Here is a 23,252-nt window from a genome sequence, read left to right as displayed (position 1 = left end):
ACCATATCTGATCTTATTCACCACATTCTTTTACAGGCTTTAGAACAGGGCATTATCACAGACAGGGAGTACCGGTTTCTTCATCAAAATCATCCCACCATCCCTGTGATTTACTTTGTCCCCAAAATCCATAAACATCTTTCTAAACCTCCGGGACGCCCCATAGTGTCTGGCATTGGTTCTGTGTTAGAACCTTTGTCTGACTTTGTTGATTTTCATTTGAAACCTTTAGTGTCTGGTGCCAAGTCCTATGTAAAGGACACGACGTCCATGTTAATTTGGCTTCAGGAGCCACATCAAATTCCTCCAGGCTCTTTGATGGCCACATTAGACATTCAGGCTCTATACACCAACATTCCCCAAGGTAGTGCCATCGCAGTGGTGCGCAAATATCTGGATACCCTTCAATTATCACAAGCCAGAGTAGAGTTTCTAGTGTCTATAGCCAACATAGCGTTGCAATATAATTATTTTATGTTTGACATGAAGTTCTACCAGCAAATACAAGGCACTGCGATGGGGGCCACTATGGCTCCATCCTTGGCATGTCTATATGTAACAGATTTTGAGGACACCTTTATTTTTTCATCTGTATACATGGCAGACATCTACACCTGGAAACGATATATCGATGATGTTTTTTTAATTTGGACTAACTCTCTGGACAGTTTTCATCAATTCTTACATTGGTTGAATACATGTAATCCTCATTTACAGTTCACCGCAAGCATGTCATTCACACACATAGCTTTTTTGGATATCCATATCACCATGAGTGAAGGAACTTTTGCCACAACTATTCATCGTAAGCCTACTGATAGAAATACGTTGTTGCACTATGGAAGTTATCACCCTCGCCATTTGAAGAATAACTTACCTGTGGGTCAATTTTTAAGACTCAGGCGTCTGTGCAGCACTAAAGCAGAATACAAATCTCGGGCAGGAGACATGTGGCATCGGTTTAGTGAACGGGGATATCCTTACCATATCATTAAAAAAGCTTACAAACGGGCCTTATATGCCCATAGAGATTACTTGTTACAACCATCGTCTGACCAACGTGACCCCCGACTGGTGTGCACTTTGCCTTACTCTTACCAAGCATTTCACATCAAAAAAATTATTAAAACACATTGGTATATTCTTCAGGCTCATCAGTGTTTGGAACAGCAACCCCTTTTTGCTTTTTCAAGGGGTAAAAATGTTCGGGACTTTGTATCCACCTCACATTTTTTTAGTTCACCATCCAACATTATGATACATGAGCCCAAAGGTCATTTTAAATGTGGGAATTGCACTGTATGCATGCATGCGTTGGAAACTACTTGTATGCAGCACCCCACGTTACCCAAGAAACATGTTCTCCAGCATTTTTCAGATTGTGACACCCAGGGAGTCGTTTACCTTATTTTTTGTCCGTGCAACCTGTTATACATTGGACACACCATCAGAAGCATTAAGACCCGTATAATAGAACATCTGAGTATAATAAGAAGGGGTGACTGTAATGCCCCCTTGGTTCAACATTGGCAGGCTATCCCGCACCAGCTACAGGATTTAAAATTTGTGGTGTTAGAGGTGGCCCGTAACATCAGAGGTGGCAATTCTCAAGCATGGCTTTGGAAACATGAGCAGAGTTGGATTTACTATTGGCAGACAGTAGCTCCCTCCGGTTTGAATAAAGAAGTCGAGTGGTGGGCGTTCCTCCACTGAATGATTGACATCTTCTTCAGTGCATAAAAAGTCGGGTGCTCAGCTGAGCATTCACGTCATAGGACATTAAAAGATTACAGAAGCAACAGCAGGTATTCCGTCGACAGCGCTGAGAGTTTGGTAAAGTTTTTCGGTGTAGTTATAAGCATAGCTTTTGAATATTTATAACTTTTCTGCACCTCGTTTTCTTTATGTTGCAGGATTTATATTGAAACTTTGAAAACACTACTATAGTTTGAATATAAGGGATTGCAAGCGGGTTCTCTGAGGAAGCCTGTGTGGCGAAACGCGTCAGGACCCAGCTATATCACCGCATTCTCTACATTTCAGCTAAGTGATTTACTTTGGAAGCTCTTAATACACACAGTTAAAAATTTGGATTATCAGTGTTTTCACTTTATGGACTTTCAAGCATTACAAATTATTACTGATTAAGGACTTTGAAACATCTTTTACAACTAGGTGCAATGATTGATACCATATAAAGTTTCTCACGGGCTGTATGCCCCTATTGAGTACTTTGAACCTCCATCTTGGAATCTGAGCACCATTGAAAGTTAAAAGACGTTTGAAGTAGTGTTTGTTCCTTTATGTGTTAATAGTTATAGCTCTTCAGGAACATTTGTTTGAAACATACCCAGTTGTTTATATTAGGTCTATTAATGAAACACATATTGATTGCCAACGACCTGAAGGCCCTCTGTACTGGTTTTTCTCTAATCCCAGATGTCGCTACCATCAGCAAGGTCAAACAACCAGAGACAGCCTAGACAACAGAGGAGACAAAAGTCTCAGTTTCAGTCTATGCAGCAATCATCCTTTTGACTCCTTTCTAGAGAGCATAGCCAATGTATCCCTGAATCTCACTCCAAATCTTCCCATCGGCAGCAGACTTCTTTATTTTCAACAACTCTGGACTCTCATAACATCAGACTAGTGCGTATACAAAGTGGTAACTCAGGGTTATGCCCTGTGTCTGCTAAGAAAACCTCCAAGTCACCCACCAAGACAGTCTCTTTTCAGCTCCCTCCAGAAGATCCTTCTTCACCAAGAAGTCTCACCCCTTCTCCAGCTAAAGGCAATAGAACCAATCCCTCTGCAGGAGAGAGGATGGGGGTTCTACTACAAGTATTTTCTGATACCAAAAAAAGACTGGAGGTCTCCACTCAATTCTAGACGTCCGTGCTCTCAATAAATACTTAGTGAAGGAGAATTATTGCATGATCTCTCTGGAGACCCTGCTGCCCCTATTGGAACAGAATGATTGGCTTTGCTCTCAAGATCTCAAAAAAGCTTACACTCATATTTCCATACTGCCTACTGATAGGAAATATCTTCGCTTTCGAGTTGGCTGTCTTCACTTCCAGAACAAGATCCTGCCCTTTAGCCTAGTATCAGCACCGAGAGTTTTCATGAAATGCTTTGTAGTAGTAGCTACAGCCCTTCGCTCATGGGGGTTTCATTACTTTTTCTATTTGGATGACTGGTTGATCAAGGCTTCATCATTGCTAATAGCTCAGCATGCCATCAAATCAACAGTTCATCTGCTGGAACGCCTAGGATTTGCAGTAAACTATCCTAAATTACATCTGCAGCGAACTGATACCTTAGAGTTTATAGGAGCTCTTTTGGATACTACTCAAGGTTGAGCTTTTCTACCTCAGCAGAGAGTCGACAATCTCCTTCAACTGTGTCAGAAAATTTCTTCATTGCAATGCATAAGAGCACATCAGATACTATGTTTCCTATGCCTTGTCACGCCATTTGCACATCTCCCATCTCAGAATTCTACAATGGACTCTATCGACCCAATGATTTCAGGCCACTGGGTCTCTATCTGCTCCTAATCAAGTTACGTCAGACCTTCGTCATTTCATCCAGTAGTGGATGCTTCCATCCAACCTCTCACAAGGTCTCCTCTTCCAGCCTCCTCCTCATCAGAAACTTCTCAACACATATACTTTGATACTAGGCTGCGGAGCTCATCTCAATGGCCTCCACACTCAGGGAGTCTGGTCTCCCTATAAGAAAACCCTTCACATAAAGCTCATAGAACTCTGAGCAATTCACAACACTCTTCAAATATTTCAGGACCATCACGTTCACCAAATAGTCCTCATTCGAATCAACAATCAAGTCTACATGTTTTATCTCAACAAACAAGGAGGCCCTGGATCTTAACCTCTCTGCATGGAATTTATCCAGATTTGGACATGGGCAACTGCTCACAGCATCCTCAGAGCTCACATCCTCCCCCTCAGAGCAGTATACCTGGTGGGGAACAAAATGTGTTGGCAGGCAAACTCAGCAGACTCCTCAACTCCATGAGTGGTCTCTCAACATGTCTGTCTTGTGCCAGATTTTCTCCAAATGGGGAACTCAAGAGATAGACCTCTTTGCTTTCCTCCACAACCACAAGCTTCCCACAACCACAAGCTTCCACTCTTCTGCTCCAGACTCTGTTCCTCCAATCGTCTAGAATTGGATGCTTTCCTCAACTGGGCCAACAGACTCCTATACTCCATTATCTCTTATCGACAAAACTCTACTCAAACTTCACCAAGATTGGGGCACCATGATCCTTATAGCACCCCACTGGCTGCGTCAAACATGGTTTCCCAAATTCCAATCATTTCCAACACTACTAACACAAATTGAAGGTTATCTCCATCATCCCAACCCTTGCTCATTAGTGCTCATAGCATGGTATCTCTCTCTGAGCACATAAATACCTACACCCTTTTGGCCCCAGTATCAGCTATCATTGAAGCATCCAGAAAACCCTCCTCACGAAAGTGCTACCATTTTAAATTGCACTCACACTAAAGATGGAACTATTTAAATGTTTCATTTATGGTTGGGAATCATATAACACAACTCCAATGTTTTACCCAACCCCCAAAATATCCAGCGTTCCCCTCCGTAGAATTACAAATTGTTAAACATACTCTCATATATTTCAAATATAACAAAATGTGGCCTCAGGTACACCTCCTCCACCCTTAGTAGTGTTCAATATCGGTAAGAATACCGGTGTTTTCATTTCTCATTGGCTCACATTCCTTTTTTGCAATTATTTAAGTAAACTTTTTAAAAAACTTTAACTTTTTTATCCGCCGTGCTCTTTTTAGAAGTTTCCTTGAGATTATTCTATTTAAAAATGTTCAAATAAGTTGTATACTTGCTTATCATGCTACTAGGTTACATGATCCCAGTAGCATGTAACCCAGTAGCATGATAAGCTAAGTATACAACTCTATGACAAACACACTACACCGAACACTAGAAACAATAGTAACATGGATGAAAGGTCATAAACTGAAGCTGAACCTATCCTCCTCGAAAATAACAAAGTCCCAACCATAACCAATATAGAAATTAACTCAATCAATTACCCCATTCAACCCACCCTAAAACTACTAGGAATGACGATAGATAGATGCTGCACCATGCAACCAGAAATCAATAAAACAATACAGAAATAATTCGCAGTTATGAGAAACTTAAGACAAGTTCGAAAATTCTTCGATAGAACATAATTCCAGCTCTTAGTACAATCCCTAGTCCTAGGTCTTTTAGACTATTTCAACATTCTCTATCTCCCTTGCCCAGCAACAATGATAAAACAACTACAAACAATCCAAAACACAGCACTGAGACTTATCTTTTCATTGAGGAAACATGACCACATCACAGAGGCATACCTCAACTCACACTGGCTTCCAATTCCGGCAAGAATACTATTCAAATTGTACTGCCTACTATTTAAAATCATAAACGGTGACAGCCCAACCTACCTGAACACCCTCCTCATCCAAACTACATCAACTAGACATAGAAAAACCCACACTCCATTCACGCACCCTCCAATCAAAGAAGTCAAACGGAAAAAACTATATGATGACCTCCTAGCCACACAAGCAGCAAAACTCGACAACCAAATCTCCAATCTACTGATTATGACCCAAGATTACAAAACATTCAGAAAAGAAATAAAGACCCTTCTTTTCAAGAATTTCCTGCAAGCGACTTAATACCGCTAGCTCCTTCCCACTTCTCCATACCTTCCCGATTCCCCAAAGCAACCTCATCCACTATTTATTTCCTCTAGAAATTACCAGATATCCTCTTCTTGTAATACGTTTTTTGTAATTCTTTTGTAATCCACCTTGCACCGCAAGGCAATGGCGGAATAGAAATCTCTAATGTAATGTAATTAACCCTCTATATAGAGCAGGGGGTGGGCAATCATGGTCCTCGAGAGCCACAGCCCAGTTGGGTTTTCAAGATTTCCACAATGAATATGCATGAAATTGATTTGCATGGACTGCTTCCATTGTATGCAAATCAATCTCATGCATATTCATGTGGAAATCTTGAAAGTCCAATTGGGTTGTGGTCCTAGAGGACCATGATTGCCCATTTCTGATCTAGAGGCAAGATCCTGGAAGCTTGGGAGTCCCACACATGAGAATATTATACCTACTTGACCTCAGAGAAAACAAAGTTACTTATCTATAGCAGGACAGCAGGTATATATTCCCACAGCCTGCCCACCTCCCCTAGTTGACCTCTTAGCATTGTTATTGAACTGCAGGTCTGTGAGCCAACATCGGGCAGGTAGGGACAGGCATACGTGCAGTACGGGCAGTACCTTAAAATTTAAAGTATCTGGTATCTGTCCATACCAGGGTTCTGCGGATGATGTCACCACACATGTAAGAATATATATCTGCTGCTCCAGGTAAGTAACTTTGCTTTCCTGATGAAAGTTAAGTACTGATATTTAATCTGTATAGTCAGTGCCTATAGTGATAACAAAAAATATGGTCACCTGCCTCTGCCAAATACATAATTAGCTCTGAATATTGGCTTGAATGTTACTGAGTAGCGCTGAACAACTAAAACTAAAATCTGATTTATAAAATTGCTGTCTTTATAATAATATGAAATTTGCAAGGTTTATTCTGTGTCTGTTTCCTCTCCTCTGCCAGAGATATAAAGAAATACCATTTTACTGAACTGTATATCATGAGGACATGAAATGTAAGCTTGGATCTGAGTGCTGTTTTTTAGTTATGAAGAAACAGTTTTTTTGATTTGTATTTGTATTTTATAAAGAATTTCTCCTTTAGCTGTGTCAGCACTTAGAATGTGTTTGCACAATATGGGTAAATTTTCAAAACAGTAGTTGTGGCTTATATGTGTTAAGGAAGGAGTTGCAAGCAGAATTCCTTGAATACGTTTAGGTGGATTTTCAGCTACCTTAAAAGTACATGCATAGGTTAATAATATTCATAAATTTGGCCTTATATGAAATAAATCAAAAATAACTCCAAAAACAAAATACTGCAAAATATATTAAATAGCAACCACAAAAAGCAGTAAAAAAAAGTCTAATGGACTTTCCGAGTCACCCAGTCTGTTTAAAGCACTCATAAATAGTTATAATAATAAATGTGTAAAAGGGATTCTCAGTGTGAAGGAAAAGCGAGGGGAGAATATTCTCCAGCGCCTACACATACTGGTGAAGGTATAATAATCTCCACCTGCACACCATCACTGAATCCCTCTTATGTGCTCAACTCAATAATAAGTGAAAAAATAGTACAGTGATAAAGTAAATCACAAATTTTTAAAGTGCTGAAATAAAGACAGAGTGGGACACTCTGAAAGTCCCCCAGCCGAATCCTAGATCAAAAAAGCAGACTTAGCTTGAAGGCATGGTCTGGAAGATTGAAGACAAGGGCAGGGCTACAACACCCACTGCCACATCAGGTTCTATCAAGCCTGGTTTCGGAGATTCTGGGTCCCTTCCTCAGGAACCTGTAGCATTAAGCGGACACCAGTCATTAGGCCATGAATGGCAGGTACCGACAGAAATAAGCATTGGAAAAGCTGTACAAGGAGTTTGAATTGTATCTGAAAGGCCACTGGCAACCTATATCACTAAATCCCATACTCAAATGTTATACCTCCCCATTATTCCATTCATAACTCAGCCCTCCTCAAACTGCTATAATGTATTATATACATTTTTCAATTCCTTACAATGCAAGTCGCTTTAAACCTGTTTAGGCATAGCACGGTTCAGAAATACTAGATTAGATTAGAATGTGATCAAACTCTGAGAAGAACACCTTACAGAACATTTTCCTACCTAGATCTGGTGGTGATCACAAGACACACTAATAGTGAACAAGGTCAATTGGCACAAAAGTATTTGGCCCATAGGTATTACTCAACAAATAAATACCAAGCTCCCAATTACAGATTGCATTTACCTCTGTCACATTTGGGGGCTTTTTCATCTTCATGCAGAGGAGGATAAGAATTGTAACTTGTAACTCTGGTAATCTGGATACCATATGCTTGCAATCCAGCACTATATGCAGGAAGGTGATGTGTATGGACCAGATGTTGAAACTTATCTGTTGCAAATGGGATTGCAAATTCTTGATCCAGACATTCAGACAAGCCTTCAGGACCCACAGATATGATGTCTTCTAAATATTTCTGAGTCCACCCTCCAGCTCACTGATAGGAATACCCAGTCCCTTCTCTTATGCAGCTGCTATCTCTCAGTGCCTGTGCCTTTCCTGACAGAGCCTTTCTGTCTCTGTCGCCTCCATAGGGATTCCCTTCCCTTTTGGTAAGCTGAGGGTTGTGGTCTCACTAGGGTTACCATATAGTTTCAGAAAATGGAGGAAGGATTGAGATACCTAGGTTTTACTTCTATTGAAAGCAATGGAAGTAAAACCTAGCCCATGGGAGTGGCCTAAGGGATCTGACCAATCGGAATCTTAGGCCACTCCCAGTACATCCCAGACTGTACTGGGAGAGAAACCTAAGATTCTGTGTGGCCCAGGTGCCTCCTATAGGAGGGGCTTTAGACACCTGGACCAATCAGGGCCTTAAGCTACTCCCCAGTGCACCATTCTGTGTAGCCGGCTGGGGTCCGGGTGGGTTTGGGGAGAGTCGGGCGGGCATGTCTTCAGGGAGGGGAGGTTCTGGCAAGAGGGACTGAACATCCTTCCTGCTGATGATCTTCGGGGAGTAGGGTGGTGGCAGGAGGGAGTGGACATCACTCCTACTGGGGGATGTCTCCTGTGGGGGGGGGGTAGCAGGAGGAATTGGACACTCCTACCGAGGGATGTCTCAGAGGTGGCAGGAGCAATTGGGCACTCCTCCTGCCATGGACATTTCGGGGGGGGGGGCTTCAGCAGTTCTGGCAGGAGGGAATCCCTCCTGCTGGTCATCTTCGCGGGGGGGAGGTGGGAGGGCTCTCTGCTGCAGCTAATAAACTGATCGCGACAGGGAGATTCCCTTGCCGCGATCATCTCAGCGGCAATATGATTCTCTAACTGGCGCCTGTGACGTGGATGCTAGTTAGAGAATCAGGGTGGTTAAGCATCTGTCTATATAGGACGTCCATGTACAATTACTTGTTGTAATATGTAAAAATGAATAAAGAATTTAAAAAGAAAAAAATTCTCAAAAGCCACTTAGGGGGCTGCTGAGACTGGCCGTTCTATATAGAATCCGGCCCTAAAAGCTGGCACCTAATTTTAAACATGCAGAAGAGAACTATTTTCAATGAAGCCAATTTATCTAGGTAAATTATTTGAAAATTGTCCTCAATGTGCATAATGTTTTGCCCTGTTTTGCTGCGAATAAAGTACTTCATGTTTATTTAGCCATATAATAGCCCAATATATATATCAAATTTATGCAAGTGCTAAGTGTTTGAAAATCAAGTTGTTCTGTGTGTGTTTAAACTTACTATTATTTAAAAAAAACATTCACCTAGCAAAATTCATAAGCATATTACAAAATGACATATATATTATATACATAAATTCACAGTTATGCACACTACTGAAAATTTACCCTTATATATTGTTCTTATTTCTTATTTTTCTTATTTACTTTGAATTTAATAGGTGAGGAGTAGTAAGGTTACATAGCTTTCGCTAAACTTAATTTGCATAATTTTGACAGCCACTTCTGGTCCCATTAGCCAATTAGAAGCGAGGCTCCAACCAAGCCCCATCCCATCTCCACACAAATCCCGATCACTCTCTTGCCCCCTTTGATGACATCATTAGATTTGACATTGTGGCCTTCCTCATGCCCAACCCTTTATGTATAACCCCACCCTAACCCCCATCCAAGATGGCTGTGAGTACTATGAAAACAGGAAGTTACGTAGGGATCTCCAGTGTGCGCTACCATCTTGAAAGGTGTGTGGCTTGGGCAGAGTTATGACAACACTGCCATTGATGTCACCAAAAGGGGTGTGGTTATGCAAAAGAGAGTGGGGTTATGTAAATAAGGGGCAAGGTTATGCAAAAGGAGCAGGGCCACAACATATCTGATGATGTCATCAAAGGTGATGGGGAGAGAGAGAGTGGGTGGGCTTGGGTGGATCCTTGCTTCTGATTGACTGACAGGACTGGAAGTGGGCATAGCCATCTGTTAAAATTATTCAAATTAGGTTTGATGTAAGCTATGTAACCTTTCTATTGTGAGACTACAAGCACCCGTATTGAAACCTGTCTGTCTGTGAAATGCAGTGTTTTATATAAATACAGTACTGACATATAACAACAAAATCACAAAGGCAGTGCAGCGAAGAGACGAAGCTAAAACACAAGTCAGGTGCAGAGAGACACGCTCGTCTATGTCCTGTTGTGAAAGTTCATGATTAGAGGTACACCCGGAGGCAGCTTTATGTGGAATGCTGGCCACCGTTGGTGTTCCGACCGAGCTTTACACAGATAAGTTTGAGTTTAATGTCATTCATATCATTTTGAATATTTTGATATACAGTACTCCCCCCAATATTCACAAGGGTTCCATTCCAGGAACCCACACAAATTTCAAAATCCGCGAATACGGTTTTTCACCTGTCAAAAGGCAGGAGAGGGCAACTGGAGCACCGGCGAGTGAAGAAAATCACTCCCGGTATGCTCCGACTGCCTCTTCTTGTTACTAAAATAAGGCTATACCAATCAGGAGCTGCTTTGACACGCAGCTCCTGATTGGTGTAGCCCGACTTTAGTACAGGAAGAGGCGGTCGGAGAATACCACAAATTAGTGAGTCTGTGAACCGTGAATTCATGGGGGAACACTGTACAATTTTGTTGCATTGCTACTCTTTGAGATTCTGGAATGTTGTTACTCTTTGGGTTTTTGCCAGGTACTAGTGACCTGAATTGGCCACCGTGAGGACGGGCTACTGGGCTTGATGGACCATTGGTATGACCCAGTATGACTATTCTTATGTTCTTATGGTTGATAGTATCAAAAAGGCTCTTGAGATAAGTATGATAGTAGTACTGTCATTCTTGAAACTTTATGCTTCAAATGACAAGCATCTGATTAGGGCAAAAAGAGGTTTTGTGCTATGGCTCACTCTAAATTCTGTCTGAAATGCTTACAACTCCCCAAAATATCCAGCAGTTCAATTGATTTGACAAAAGGTAAAATTCAAAAGTGGCCTAAAATGGTTCTTTGTGGGGTCTAATCCTGTGCATAGAGTCTTGATAGACCCACGGGAGGTTTTTTGCCAATGAGGTTCCCCGCTGTGGCAGTGGGGAAGCCATTTCTGAGGCTTTTTCCTCCCAAGTGGTCTGTTCCTGACTCATGTTTTAGCTTCGTCTCTTCACTGCACTGCCTTTATGATTTTGTTGTTATAAGTTCCACTGGCTTCTCACTTTACCTGAGTTATTATATAAATACTGATTCATTTTCTGTACTCTTAGAGGTGTATAGGAGTGTTGTTTCTTTTTCTGCTATGAGTTTTGAAACATTTGGGGGGCAATTTTATAACTTGGCTCTTCAAATTAGGCATGTCAATGCCACATGTTGAGAATTACTTCTATAGCAGCATCTTTGGGCCAAGATGCCATTATAGAATACTAGGATAAAACCAAATTGGCATGCTGAATTTAGGTGCGACCATTTATGTCAGGACAATGGCAGACATAAATGGGCATGCCTAGGTGCACAATGCAAAGCATGTAGCTTATAGTATTCTATAAATTATACAGTATGCATAAATTGAAGACATGCCTATGCCTCTTCCATGTTCCATCCATGAACATGACTCTTTTGCACTTATGCACTATCTCATAGAATAGCTTGTAGTGCACATACTTGCATAAGTGACACTTTTCTGTGCACATACACATGCATGTAACTGCATATGCCCAGATATAGAATTGCCTTTCATGTGTAGCTGCATGCAGAGTTTATATTGCTTTTGGTAGATTGCAGTACTTAATTGTGTTTATATTTTTCTCACAGGTGGCAATTTTGCAATTTTTGGAATTTTACAATGAAAGACTGCAAATATAAACCAAACATCTGCATCTATAAACTGCAGTTAATAGGAAGAATCATAAACCATTATCCAAGCTTAAAGTTTTCTTTTAACATTTGAAATTAAAACTTAAAATAGTTAACATTTTTGGGATAAATGATTTCATATATATACTCTGTTTAATTCTTGCTATCATATCTTAAGTTGAACAAATTCTAAAAGTTCCAGTGTATAGGAATCGGTCTTAGTTAATGAGATTTTCCAGCTCCCTGCCCAGCAAGAGAGCTTGATTATAAGCCTCTACAGTTGATTTTTCATTTGTTTAAATGCAGACTATGGCGCTGACCCACTGCTATTTGGATAATCTATCCCAGTATATCGCAAACTGTGTGCCTTAGCATACTAGTATGTTTCCTCTGAGATTTCAGGTGTGCCGCAAGACGCTGGAGAGGAGGAGAGGTGCAGGCTAACTGCCTACAGGATGTGCCTCTCGCGGTGAGAGGCATATCTTCTAGGCAATCAGCCAGTGCCAGCGCCTCTCCTCTCCGCATGTCTTCCCTTCCGGCAGCACCCCCCACATGCGTGGATGTTGACATGACATCATGCATGCATATGATGTCATCATGTTGACATCACACTTCCAGATATCTTGAGCTGTGGCCACATTGTTTAGTGTGCCACAGCTCGACAAAGTTTGCGAGACACTGATCTATCCTGACAACACAGGATAGCAAAAGGATGTCCAGACAGCTATTTAAATAACTTTGAGGATAGCTCATGATAAGTACAGACACTATCCCTCTTTTTCTACAACAAATCGCCTTATTTTAAGTACCATTTGTGCGCTTAAATTTATGGAATCTTCCATTTACATGCATAAGTATACAATCATACATGGCAGTACCGTAGTTCGCCTGACTGCAATTCCATAATTACATGCTAAAATGGCTTAGGAGGACATTCACAGGGGAGGGGCTTGGGTGCTCATAAGGGTGGCCTTTATGTGGGTAGAAACATGCATAAATGCCATAATTGGGCTCCCCCATTTATACCAGCCATAAATCTAACATAAATGTGTATACCTAAGTTTAGGTGCACTACTGACAGTTTACACTAGTATTCTATAAGAACACATACATAAGTGTTCTTATAGAATAGACTTGCAACCCACAAAAATATGGTAGCTAAAATTTGGTGTACTTTTATAGAATTGCTTCCCAGGTAGATAGTGCTAGGCAGTCTGATGATTTTCAGCAGCACTGTCTGGATAGTGCTGCTGAAAAATCACCAAATAGAGCCAGCCAGCCAGCAGGTGCTGCTATCCAGATAAGTGTATCTAAATATTGATCCAAATTTGTGCAAAGCCAGGACTAACAGGAGTTAGAGAGAAGTGTTGTCATGATCTCCTGGTCACACATTACAAGAAGGAATTGTCTAGAGGCAGTAAATCACAGTATACCTAAATCCTGAGGATGATTAGTCTTAATGTGCTAATAGAGCACAAGCAATAGGAATGGGAAGTTTGTGCAGTTCGAAGTTGTTTCAGAAGTGAACTGGAAGAGGGCAAAAAAGTTGAAAGGGAAAGAGGAGCTGGTCTTAGATTATATTAATACACGAGATCCTTCATCAGTAAGTGCTGACCTTCTCATATCACAATATTTGAGCTATGCTCACATGCTTCTAGAACTTATTTCCAAGACCACTATAAATATGTTTGCAAATTTAACATTTCTTTGTAATAATTCAAATTTTTTTCTGTCTTAACAGGTAAACTGTTACAAATTAATTCAGGTGCCAAGGAACAACTGTTTTTTGAAGCCCCAAGAGGAAAAAGACATATAATAAGAACTGCAGAGGTACACATAACATACTTGGGTGAATCTCTTCATAAAGGCAGTTAATACATCCCAATAAATAAATAAATGTGTGTTTGTGTTTCTTGTAGTATTTGGGTTGATTTACTAACAGCTAAAAAAAAGATAAGCATTATTAATTTTGTTCCCACATCACTGCTTGTAGTATTTTCTCACAATGCAAGGCTTTTTTGGTGCCAGTACAGGGTGGTTTGGCATACCAGCACCTTTTTTACCTGCTCTCTATCTATAGACGTCAAAATTTTTACCTTTCAACTTTTGCACTGGAGCTGCGGCATTTCAGAGAAAGAAAGTTGCCTGGGTCGACCCTGGAGTCTCCTCTCTGCCAAACTCCTGCAGAAACAGGAAGTTACATCATGGGGGTGGGGTGAGGCAGAGAGGAGATGCACAGGAAACTTTTTCTGAAACACTGCTGTTGCTGTGTAAAATAAACAAGGTGAAAGGTAAACCGGTGGGGGGAGGAAGCTTTAAGAAGGATCCGCAGCCCGGGCAGGAGGGAGGTTTAAAAGATAGAAAAGGGGAAATATCTAAGCTGGGCACAGAAGAGAGTTGGAGAGACATGCTGGACAATGGAAGGGAAAGGGAGAAGTGTTGGACTGGGGAGGGAACCAGCAAAGGAGAATGAGGGATTTTGGACCTAGGACCCTGAGGTGGAGGAAATGGAGAGATAGGAATATGTTGGACAATGGCAGTGAGGAAAGAGAGTTGGAGGGATGTTAGTCTACAAGGTAGAGGGGAGGGAGAAGTGTTGGATTTGGACCCAGAGGTGGAGGGGAGGGGAAGGAGAGAGGAGAGAGATGGAGAAATGCTGGATCCGGACCCAGAGGTGGAAGGGAAGGAGAGAGAGAAATGTTAGTTCTTGGGGTGGAAGGGATAGAGGGAGAGATGTTGGACCATACAGTGAAAAGGAGGGAGAGAAGAGTGCAGATGTCAGGTATGGGAAAAGATCAGGAGAGAGAGATCTATAAAATACTGAATAGAGTGGAACAAGTAGACAATGATGCCTTTTTATATACTACATGGCTGGTAAAAGGGGTGTAGTTACTTAAAGGATGGAACCATAGATAGTTACCCCTTCCCTAAGGTTGCCCTTATGAGTACTAGTGCCTTTTATCCTACAAAAAAAGCAGTGCATAAATGACACATGGCTGGAATAATTGTCAGGTATTAAAATGTATTGTTTATTATCCCAGGACAAGCAGGCAGCATATTCTTGACTGATGGGTGACGGCACCGATGGAGCCCCGGTACTGACAATTTTAGAGTGATTGCACTCTAAGAACTTGGAAAGTTCTAGCAGGCCGCACCACGCACGCGCGAGTGCCTTCCCGCCCGACAGAGGCGCGCGGTCCCCAGTTTCTTAGTTTCCTCGGAGCTAAGAAGACGCACTTTCAACGGCTGTTGAAAACTTTTTTCTCATTCGCCTTCCCGCTCGCGTAAACCTTTTCGGAATTTGTATTTCCCTTTTTTCTTTTCTTTTTTTTTCCTCTCTTTTTCGGGTTCGCCCCGGCGGGGCCTGCTGCCACCATCGAGGCCTCGGCCTTCGATTTGGCAGAAGCCGTTTTCACGTTCATGCCCCCCCAACCCGGTTTTAAGAAGTGCCAGTGGTGCGCAAGGCCCATTTCCCTCACTGACCCGCACAACTGGTGCTTACAGTGCCTGGGTCCTGACCATCGGGCGTCCACCTGCACCCGCTGTGCCACTCTCAAAAAGAGAACGTTAAAAAACCGCCAGATCCAACAGCAACTTTTATTTGGTACCGAGATGTCGGATTCGACGGCACCGGTCCCGACTTCGGCCCCGACACAGTCGGCACCTACCTCATCGACGCCATGCGACACCGTGCTGGCGTCACATCCCTCAGGTAAGCCGGCTAAGAAGCCTTCCCCGCTGGAGCGTCCTCTGGTCTTAGTGGCAGCGAGCCCAATCCTGCCGACCTCGAGGCGCCCGCGGAAGCGCTCCGCTCCGATTGAGGTTAGCCCTTCGACCTCGGGTTCCTCTTCGGAGTGTAGAGCGGCACCAAAGGTACCGCAGAAGAAAAAAGCGGTACCGGTGCCTTCGCTGGACGAGCGAATTGCCGCCGTCCTGCAAGTACAGCTCAAAGAGCAATTGCAGCAGCTCCTGCCTGCTCTTCTGACACCGAGCCTTCCAGTCCCGGTCCGGTCTGAGCTACCGGTACCGGCAGTGGAACAGCCTCTTTTATCGGCATCCACTTTGTCGGTACCGGTACAAACAGCTTCCTCGGTATCCATGCCAGTTTTAGCTCCGGAACCGAGGTCTTTACACCAGGCGGTGCAAACTTCGGCACCGGCACGCCCGATGACATCTCCCGGTACCGTTTCTCAGAGGTCTGCTAAGTCGACTCACAAAACTCGACACCTAGAACCCTCCACACCGGAGTCACGGGACCGTAGCTGTCAAGTGAGGGACCCTGATCTGTGGGGTGATTCAGAGGAGCCTTTCCTCTCTGAGGGAGAGTGTTCGTCAGGGGACGAGGATCCTTCTGGTTTAGATCCATCCTCCAAACCTGATGCAACTTCTTTCACCTCTTTTCTCAAAGAGATGTGCGACTCTCTATTCCCTTGGAGGCTGAATCCAAAAAATCCAAGGCATTTCTCGATGCACTGGACTTTGACCAGCCTCCAAGGGAATTCTTAAAATTGCCTCTCCATGATATTTTGCGAGAGACTTTCTATAAAAATCTAGAGACACCTTTGACCATTCCAGGAGCTCCTCGCAAACTGGACTCCTTATATAAGGTCATACCTATTCCGGGCTTTGACAAACCGCAACTCCCCCATGAGTCTTTACTGGTAGAATCTACTTTAAAGAAATCCACGGGGGCTAGTGTGTACGCCTCTGTCCCTCCTGGCAGAGAAGGTAAGGCCATGGATAAGTTTGGCAAACAGTTGTATCAGAATGCAATGCTAGCTAATAGATCTGGGAACTATGCTTTCCATTTTTCGTTCTACCTTAAGCATCTCATTCAAACTTTGTCAACTTTTGAGAAATACCTCCCTGACCGTAAAAAATCTGCCTTTCGCCAAACTTCTTCATCGCTCTTACAACTTCGTAAATTCATGGTCAGATCAATCTATGATACCTTTGAGCTGACCTCTAGGGCCACGGCTATGTCAGTGGCCATGCAGCGACTGGCCTGGCTTAGAGTTTCAGAACTCGATGTCAATCACCAAGATCGCCTGGCCAATGCACCTTGCTTGGGGGATGAGCTGTTTGGAGAATCCATGGACTCCACTACCCAAAAGCTCTCAGCTCATGAGACTCGGTGGGACACTCTCCTTAAAACGAAAAAGAAAACCCCACCTACCAGGCCTTTTCGCCAACAGTCGGCCTACCAGCGTAGATTTGTGGCTCGTCCTTTACCACAGGCCCCGCAGCAACCCAGGCGTCAGAGGCAACAACAGAGGCAAGCTGCTAGACCAGCACAGCAGCAACAACAGGTGAAGCCTCCCCCTTCACAAAAATCCACTCAACCCTTTTGACTTGGTTCTCCAGGACATAGTCAGTCTCCATCCTGCCGCCCACCTTCCGCAGCCCATAGGAGGACGCCTTACTCTTTTCATAAGCCGTTGGGAAACCATCACCTCGGATCAGTGGGTCCTCAACATTATCCGCCATGGCTACTCTCTCAACTTTCAGACACTTCCTGCCCAAAGTCTGCCAAGAAAGTCTGCTTTGAACACTCCTCAGGTTTCACTCCTTCTTCAGGAGGTTCAATCCCTCCTCCTTCTGAACGCCATAGAGGAAGTTCCTCTAGATCAAAAGGGGCAGGGATTCTACTCCCGTTATTTTCTAGTTCCCAAAAAAACAGGAGATCTCAGACCCATCCTAGATCTTCGCGATCTCAACAAATGCTTGGTCAAAGAGAAATTCAGAATGCTCTCTTTAGCCACTCTTTATCCTCTTCTCAATCAAGGCGACTGGCTATGTTCCCTCGATCTCAAAGAAGCATACACTCACATACCGATCAATCTGGCCTCCAGACAGTACCTACGCTTCATGATCAATCGTTGTCATTACCAGTACAAGGTGCTACCCTTCGGTCTTGCCTCCTCTCCAAGAGTGTTTACCAAATGTCTGATTGTAGTGGCTGCTTTTCTACGTTCCCACCACCTTCAGGTGTTTCCTTACCTGGACGATTGGTTAATAAAGGCCAATTCATCTCAGACAGTACTCCAGGCCACCAACCAGACCATTCTATTTCTACGTTTGCAGGGGTTCGAGATCAATCTACCCAAATCTCATCTCATCCCCACTCAGAGACTTCAATTCATTGGAGCAGTCTTAGACACAGTCCTCATGAGAGCGTTTCTGCCGTCCAACCGTCTTCAAACGCTTCAATCTCTATGTCAGCAGGTGCTTCCACAACGTTCCATCTCTGCCAAGCAAATGATGATACTCTTGGGTCACATGGCCTCCACAGTTCATGTCACACCACTTGCACGTCTTCACCTGCGCACTCCTCAATGGACCCTAGCTACCCAGTGGTCCCAAGCGATGGATCCTTGCTCACGTCACATATCTGTAACATCATCTCTTCGTCAGTCTCTACAATGGTGGTTGATATCCTCAAATCTCTCCAGAGGTCTTCTGTTCCATCTACCTCCTCATCAACTTGTCATCACCACCGACGCCTCCCCTTATGCCTGGGGAGCTCATTTGAACGAGTTCCAAACTCAAGGACTTTGGACAGCTCAGGAAATGAAGCATCACATCAATTTCCTGGAACTCAGAGCAATGTTTTATGCCCTCAAGGCCTTCCAGCATCTTCTCTTTCCTCAAGTCCTCCTGCTGTGCACAGACAATCAAGTTGCGATGTACTACATCAACAAGCAGGGTGGGACAGGCTCTCGCCTCTTGTGCCAAGAAGCCCAGAAGATTTGGGCTTGGGCCACAGATTCCTGAAAGCTATCTACATTCAGGGAGAACAGAATTCCTTGGCGGACAAGCTCAGCAGAATTCTCCAGCCTCACGAGTGGACACTCGATCTTTTAACTCTACAGTCCATCTTCGCTCAGTGGGGCACTCCTCACATAGACCTCTTTGCAGCTCCTCACAATCACCAGCTGCCCCTATTCTGCTCCAGACTCTACTCTCCCCACCGTCTGGCAGTGGATGCATTTCTCCTCGATTGGTCCAATCTGTTCCTGTACGCTTTCCCTCCTCTGCCTCTCGTGTTAAGAACCTTGTTCAAGCTCAAGAGGGAACGAGCCACCATGATTCTGATTGCTCCACGGTGGCCCAGACAACATTGGTTCTCCCTTCTACTTCAACTCAGTTCCAGGGAACCCGTTCTTCTTCCACTGTTTCCTTCTCTGCTTACACAACATCAGGAAACCCTTCTACATCCCAACCTCCAGTCTCTGCACCTGACAGCTTGGTATCTCTCGGGCTGACTTCGACTGATACTCTTTTGTCTCAGCCAGTTCGCTCCATTCTGGACGCATCCAGGAAACCGGCCACTCTGCAATGTTACCTTCAGAAGTGGACTCAATTTTCTTCCTGGTGTCTTCTTCATCATTTTGATCCCACTTCCCTTGCAGTGGAGACGTTGTTGGATTATCTTCTTTCTTTGTCTGACTCTGGCCTCAAGTCTACTTCCATCAGAGTCCACCTTAGTGCTATTGCTGCTTTTCATGAGCCAGTCCATGGAAAACTCCTCTCAGCTCATCCCTTGGTGTCCAGATTCATGCGGGGTCTTTTCAATGTGAAACCACCTCTTAAAGCCCCTCCTGTTATCTGGGATCTCAATATAGTTCTTTCCGCCTTAATGAAGCCTCCATTTGAACCTTTGGCTACCGCTTCTTTCAAGTTTCTCACTTGGAAGGTACTTTTCCTTATTGCTCTTACCTCTGCCAGGAGGGTCAGTGAGCTACATGCACTAGTTGCGGATCCACCTTTCATGACAAGGTGGTTCTGCGTACACATCCAAAGTTTCTCCCTAAGGTTGTCTCTGAATTCCATCTCAACCAATCTATTGTTCTGCCTGTCTTCTTTCCGAAACCTCACTCGCATTCTGGAGAACAGGCTCTGCATACTTTGGACTATAAGCGGGCTCTAGCTTACTATTTAGAGCGTACTAAGCCCCACAGATCATCTCCCCAACTCTTTCTGTCCTTTGATCCGAATAAATTAGGACGTCCTGTTACTAAACGTACGTTGTCAAATTGGCTTGCAGCATGCATTTCATTTTGTTATGCTCAATCCGGACTGACACTGGAAGGTTCTGTCACGGCCCATAGAGTTAGAGCTATGGCAGCATCTGTGGCTTTCCTCCGTTCCACGCCTATTGAGGAAATCTGCAAGGCTGCTACATGGTCCTCAGTTCACACTTTTACATCCCACTATTGTCTGGATGCATTCTCCAGATGGGATGGACACTTCGGCCAATCTGTTTTGCAAAATTTGTTTTCCTAATGGCCAACCTACCCTCCATCCCTCTTTTTGTTAGCTTGGAGGTCACCCATCAGTCAAGAATATGCTGCCTGCTTGTCCTGGGATAAAGCACAGTTACTTACCGTAACAGGTGTTATCCAGGGACAGCAGGCAGATACTCCCCGGGTTGGCTTCTTAGCTGGCTTATCCTAACTGGGGACCGCGCGCCTCTGTCGGGCGGGAAGGCACTCGCGCGTGCGCGGTGCGGCCTGCTAGAACTTTCCAAGTTCTTAGAGTGCAATCACTCTAAAATTGTCCGTACCGGGGCTCCGTCGGTGCCGTCACCCATCAGTCAAGAATATCTGCCTGCTGTCCCTGGATAACACCTGTTACGGTAAGTAACTGTGCTTTTAACACAGAACATTCCAAAACATTGCTGCTCTGATTTCCAGCATTATAGGTACCAGCTAATGTTAATTGTCAGATAAAAACACAGTTCAACATAGCATTGTGTACCAGTCCTTCTGAAGCCATACTTTCCAAATATTTAGTTTGCTGTTATCATTAATAATAAAATGCTAGAGGCGCATGCGCTCTTGAAAATTTGTGAGCGCTGGTGCCCTGAGGTGTGCTTCTGTGGCAACATTCTAAACCTCAGGGCGCATGCGGGGGCTGGAGGCGCGCGACTGTGCTCTCTCTCTCTCTCTCTCTCTCTCTCTCCTAACCTCCCGGCTCCAGCGGCGTAGGCAGCACTATAAACACGCTGCTTCGCGCCCTTCTACTGCTGATTTCCTCTGCCGCGTCTCTGATGACATCATCGGAGACAGACACGGCAGAGGAAATCGGCAGTAGAAGGCCGCGAAGCAGCAGGTTTAAAGTGCTGCCTACGTGGCTGGAGCCCCGAGGTTTGTCAGCGGTGGGAGGGTCAGGAGCAGGCCGGATGGAGCAGGACAACGGCAGTAAAAGAAGGGGGAGGGGCCAAACGGAGCAGGGAAGAGAAGGGAAAAGGGGGGTGGGGGAAAATGCTGCTACTGTTTCTGCACAGGAAAGGGGGAGATAGGAGGGAAATGCTGTTGCTGCTGCATAGGGAAGTGGGATGGAAATGCTGCTGCACAGGGAAATGGGGAAAAATGACAGACAGCGGGAGGGAGGGAGACAGAAAGAAAGAAAGACACAGGGGCAGGGAGAGGAACAGAAAGACAGACAGAGAAAGGGGGCCAGAGAGAGAGTCAGCGGGAGAGGGAAAGGGGGCTGCTTTAGGGGGAGGGGTGTGCTTGGGGCAAACAGCTTTGCTCTGGGGGGGAAGACAGAAGGGGCCATGGAGAGACAGGGAGAGGGAAAGGGGGCTGCTTTGGGGGGAGGGGTGTGATGGAGGGAGACAGAAGGGGCCATGAAGAGATAGGGAAAGGGGGCTGCTTTGGGGGGAGGTATGCTGGGGACCGACAGCTTTGCTCTGGGGTGGGAAGACAGAAGAGGGCCATGGAGAGACATTTGGGGGGGAGGTGGGTGCTGGGGGCAGACAGCTTTGCTCAAGGGGGAGGGGGAGACAGAAGGATACAGACAGCGGCCAAGGAGAGAGAGGTAAAGAAACACAGACAGACAGACATCTATTCTAGCACCCGTTAATGTAACGGGCTTAAAGACTAGTGTATAATACTAGAAACTATCTGTTAACTGGAACTCAATTAACCAGAACTCTCAAGCAACCAGAAAAAAAAATCTAAGAAATACTGTAACACTTTAAATAAAAATTAAAATAGAATCAATTTCTGGCAGAAATTTAAGTATAAACTTAGCACGCCACACCTGAGTATGCCCATGCTTTGCCTTCCACATGTCCAGTAATTTGTCTGGACCAGTTTATGGTATGACATAGTATGGGGTATAGTGATAGTTAGGTTTATTTTTAATAGTAGATCTCAAGCAACCAGAAACTACATTTATCCGGCATCTATCAATCCCTGAGAGTGCTGGTTAACTGAGAGTCTACTGTACATGGAACAAAAAAAAGAAAATATTTCATGGACTGAATTTCTTTCTGAATAATTTGTTTACAGATAGAGAAGATTGAATGGCATTCATGGACTTGTGTGCTTGGCCCTACTTGTGAAGGAATATGGCCTGCACATAGTGATGTCACTGATGTTAATGCATCATCTCTTACCAAAGATAGAAAACTATTAGCTACTGGGGATGATTTTGGCTTTGTGAAAATATTTTCTTATCCAGTGAAGGTAAGTTTCTATTCTGTTAAAATAATTTTATTCAAATATCAACTATGATCAATTGCATCTCAAAATCATAATCAACTGGAAAGAGTATTTGATATAATCTGGATTTCTCTTAAGTAATGCAACATATTGTGTACTTCATAACCATTTGTTAGTGAAAAAGAGAGTTTCCACAGCTCACAATACATATCAAACAGGGAATGAAGGTGTGCCACACAACAACAGGAATATGAAGAGTTAGCATTAAGTTACAACAAAGAAAGATGAAAAATGACATTCGGCTTCTTTTACAAAGCCGCACTAGCGGCCCCGAAGCCCATAGAGATTTAAAGGGCTTCAGGGCTGTTGCCGCACGGCTTTGTAAAAGAGGCAGATTGTTTCAGGCATATAAATTAGCTCATAAGAATAATAATAGCACATAATAACTTTATTTTTTTTACTTTTTAACAGTTTTTATTGATGACTTCACAATAATACAACAATAAACAGAATATAACAGTACCTTTCTGGTCATCCATTTTTGTATTGCATGACCTCCCTCCCCTTTCCCTCTTACTGTGAAACAATGCTGTATTGTTGCTATGGAAAGAACAGAGCAGCATAGAAATAAATACAAAACATAGAAACAAATAGGAATCTAGGCATGTCTCAAGACCACAATTGACAATGCCACAGCATCATAGTTTGAACTATAAACAAAGTTCAGAACAT

General features: G+C 43.7%; 1 protein-coding gene across 2 annotated transcripts in view; it reads left to right on the top strand.

The window, feature by feature from the left end:
* The window catches only part of EML6 (EMAP like 6), a 523,485-nt gene that overhangs the window by 302,020 nt on the left and 198,213 nt on the right, over positions 1 to 23,252 (top strand). For both annotated transcript variants that reach the window (XM_033938328.1, XM_033938329.1), the window contains exons 24-25: positions 13,808 to 13,896; positions 22,368 to 22,544. In XM_033938328.1, the coding sequence (XP_033794219.1) occupies positions 13,808 to 13,896; positions 22,368 to 22,544 (266 nt within the window). The remainder of the gene's footprint in view (positions 1 to 13,807; positions 13,897 to 22,367; positions 22,545 to 23,252) is intronic.

This window comes from Geotrypetes seraphini, chromosome 3 (genome assembly GCF_902459505.1).
Source record: "Geotrypetes seraphini chromosome 3, aGeoSer1.1, whole genome shotgun sequence".
Taxonomy (NCBI): domain Eukaryota; kingdom Metazoa; phylum Chordata; class Amphibia; order Gymnophiona; family Dermophiidae; genus Geotrypetes; species Geotrypetes seraphini.
The sequence above is the reverse complement of the archived record's forward strand: the minus strand, read 5'-3'. Positions and strand labels throughout refer to the sequence as shown.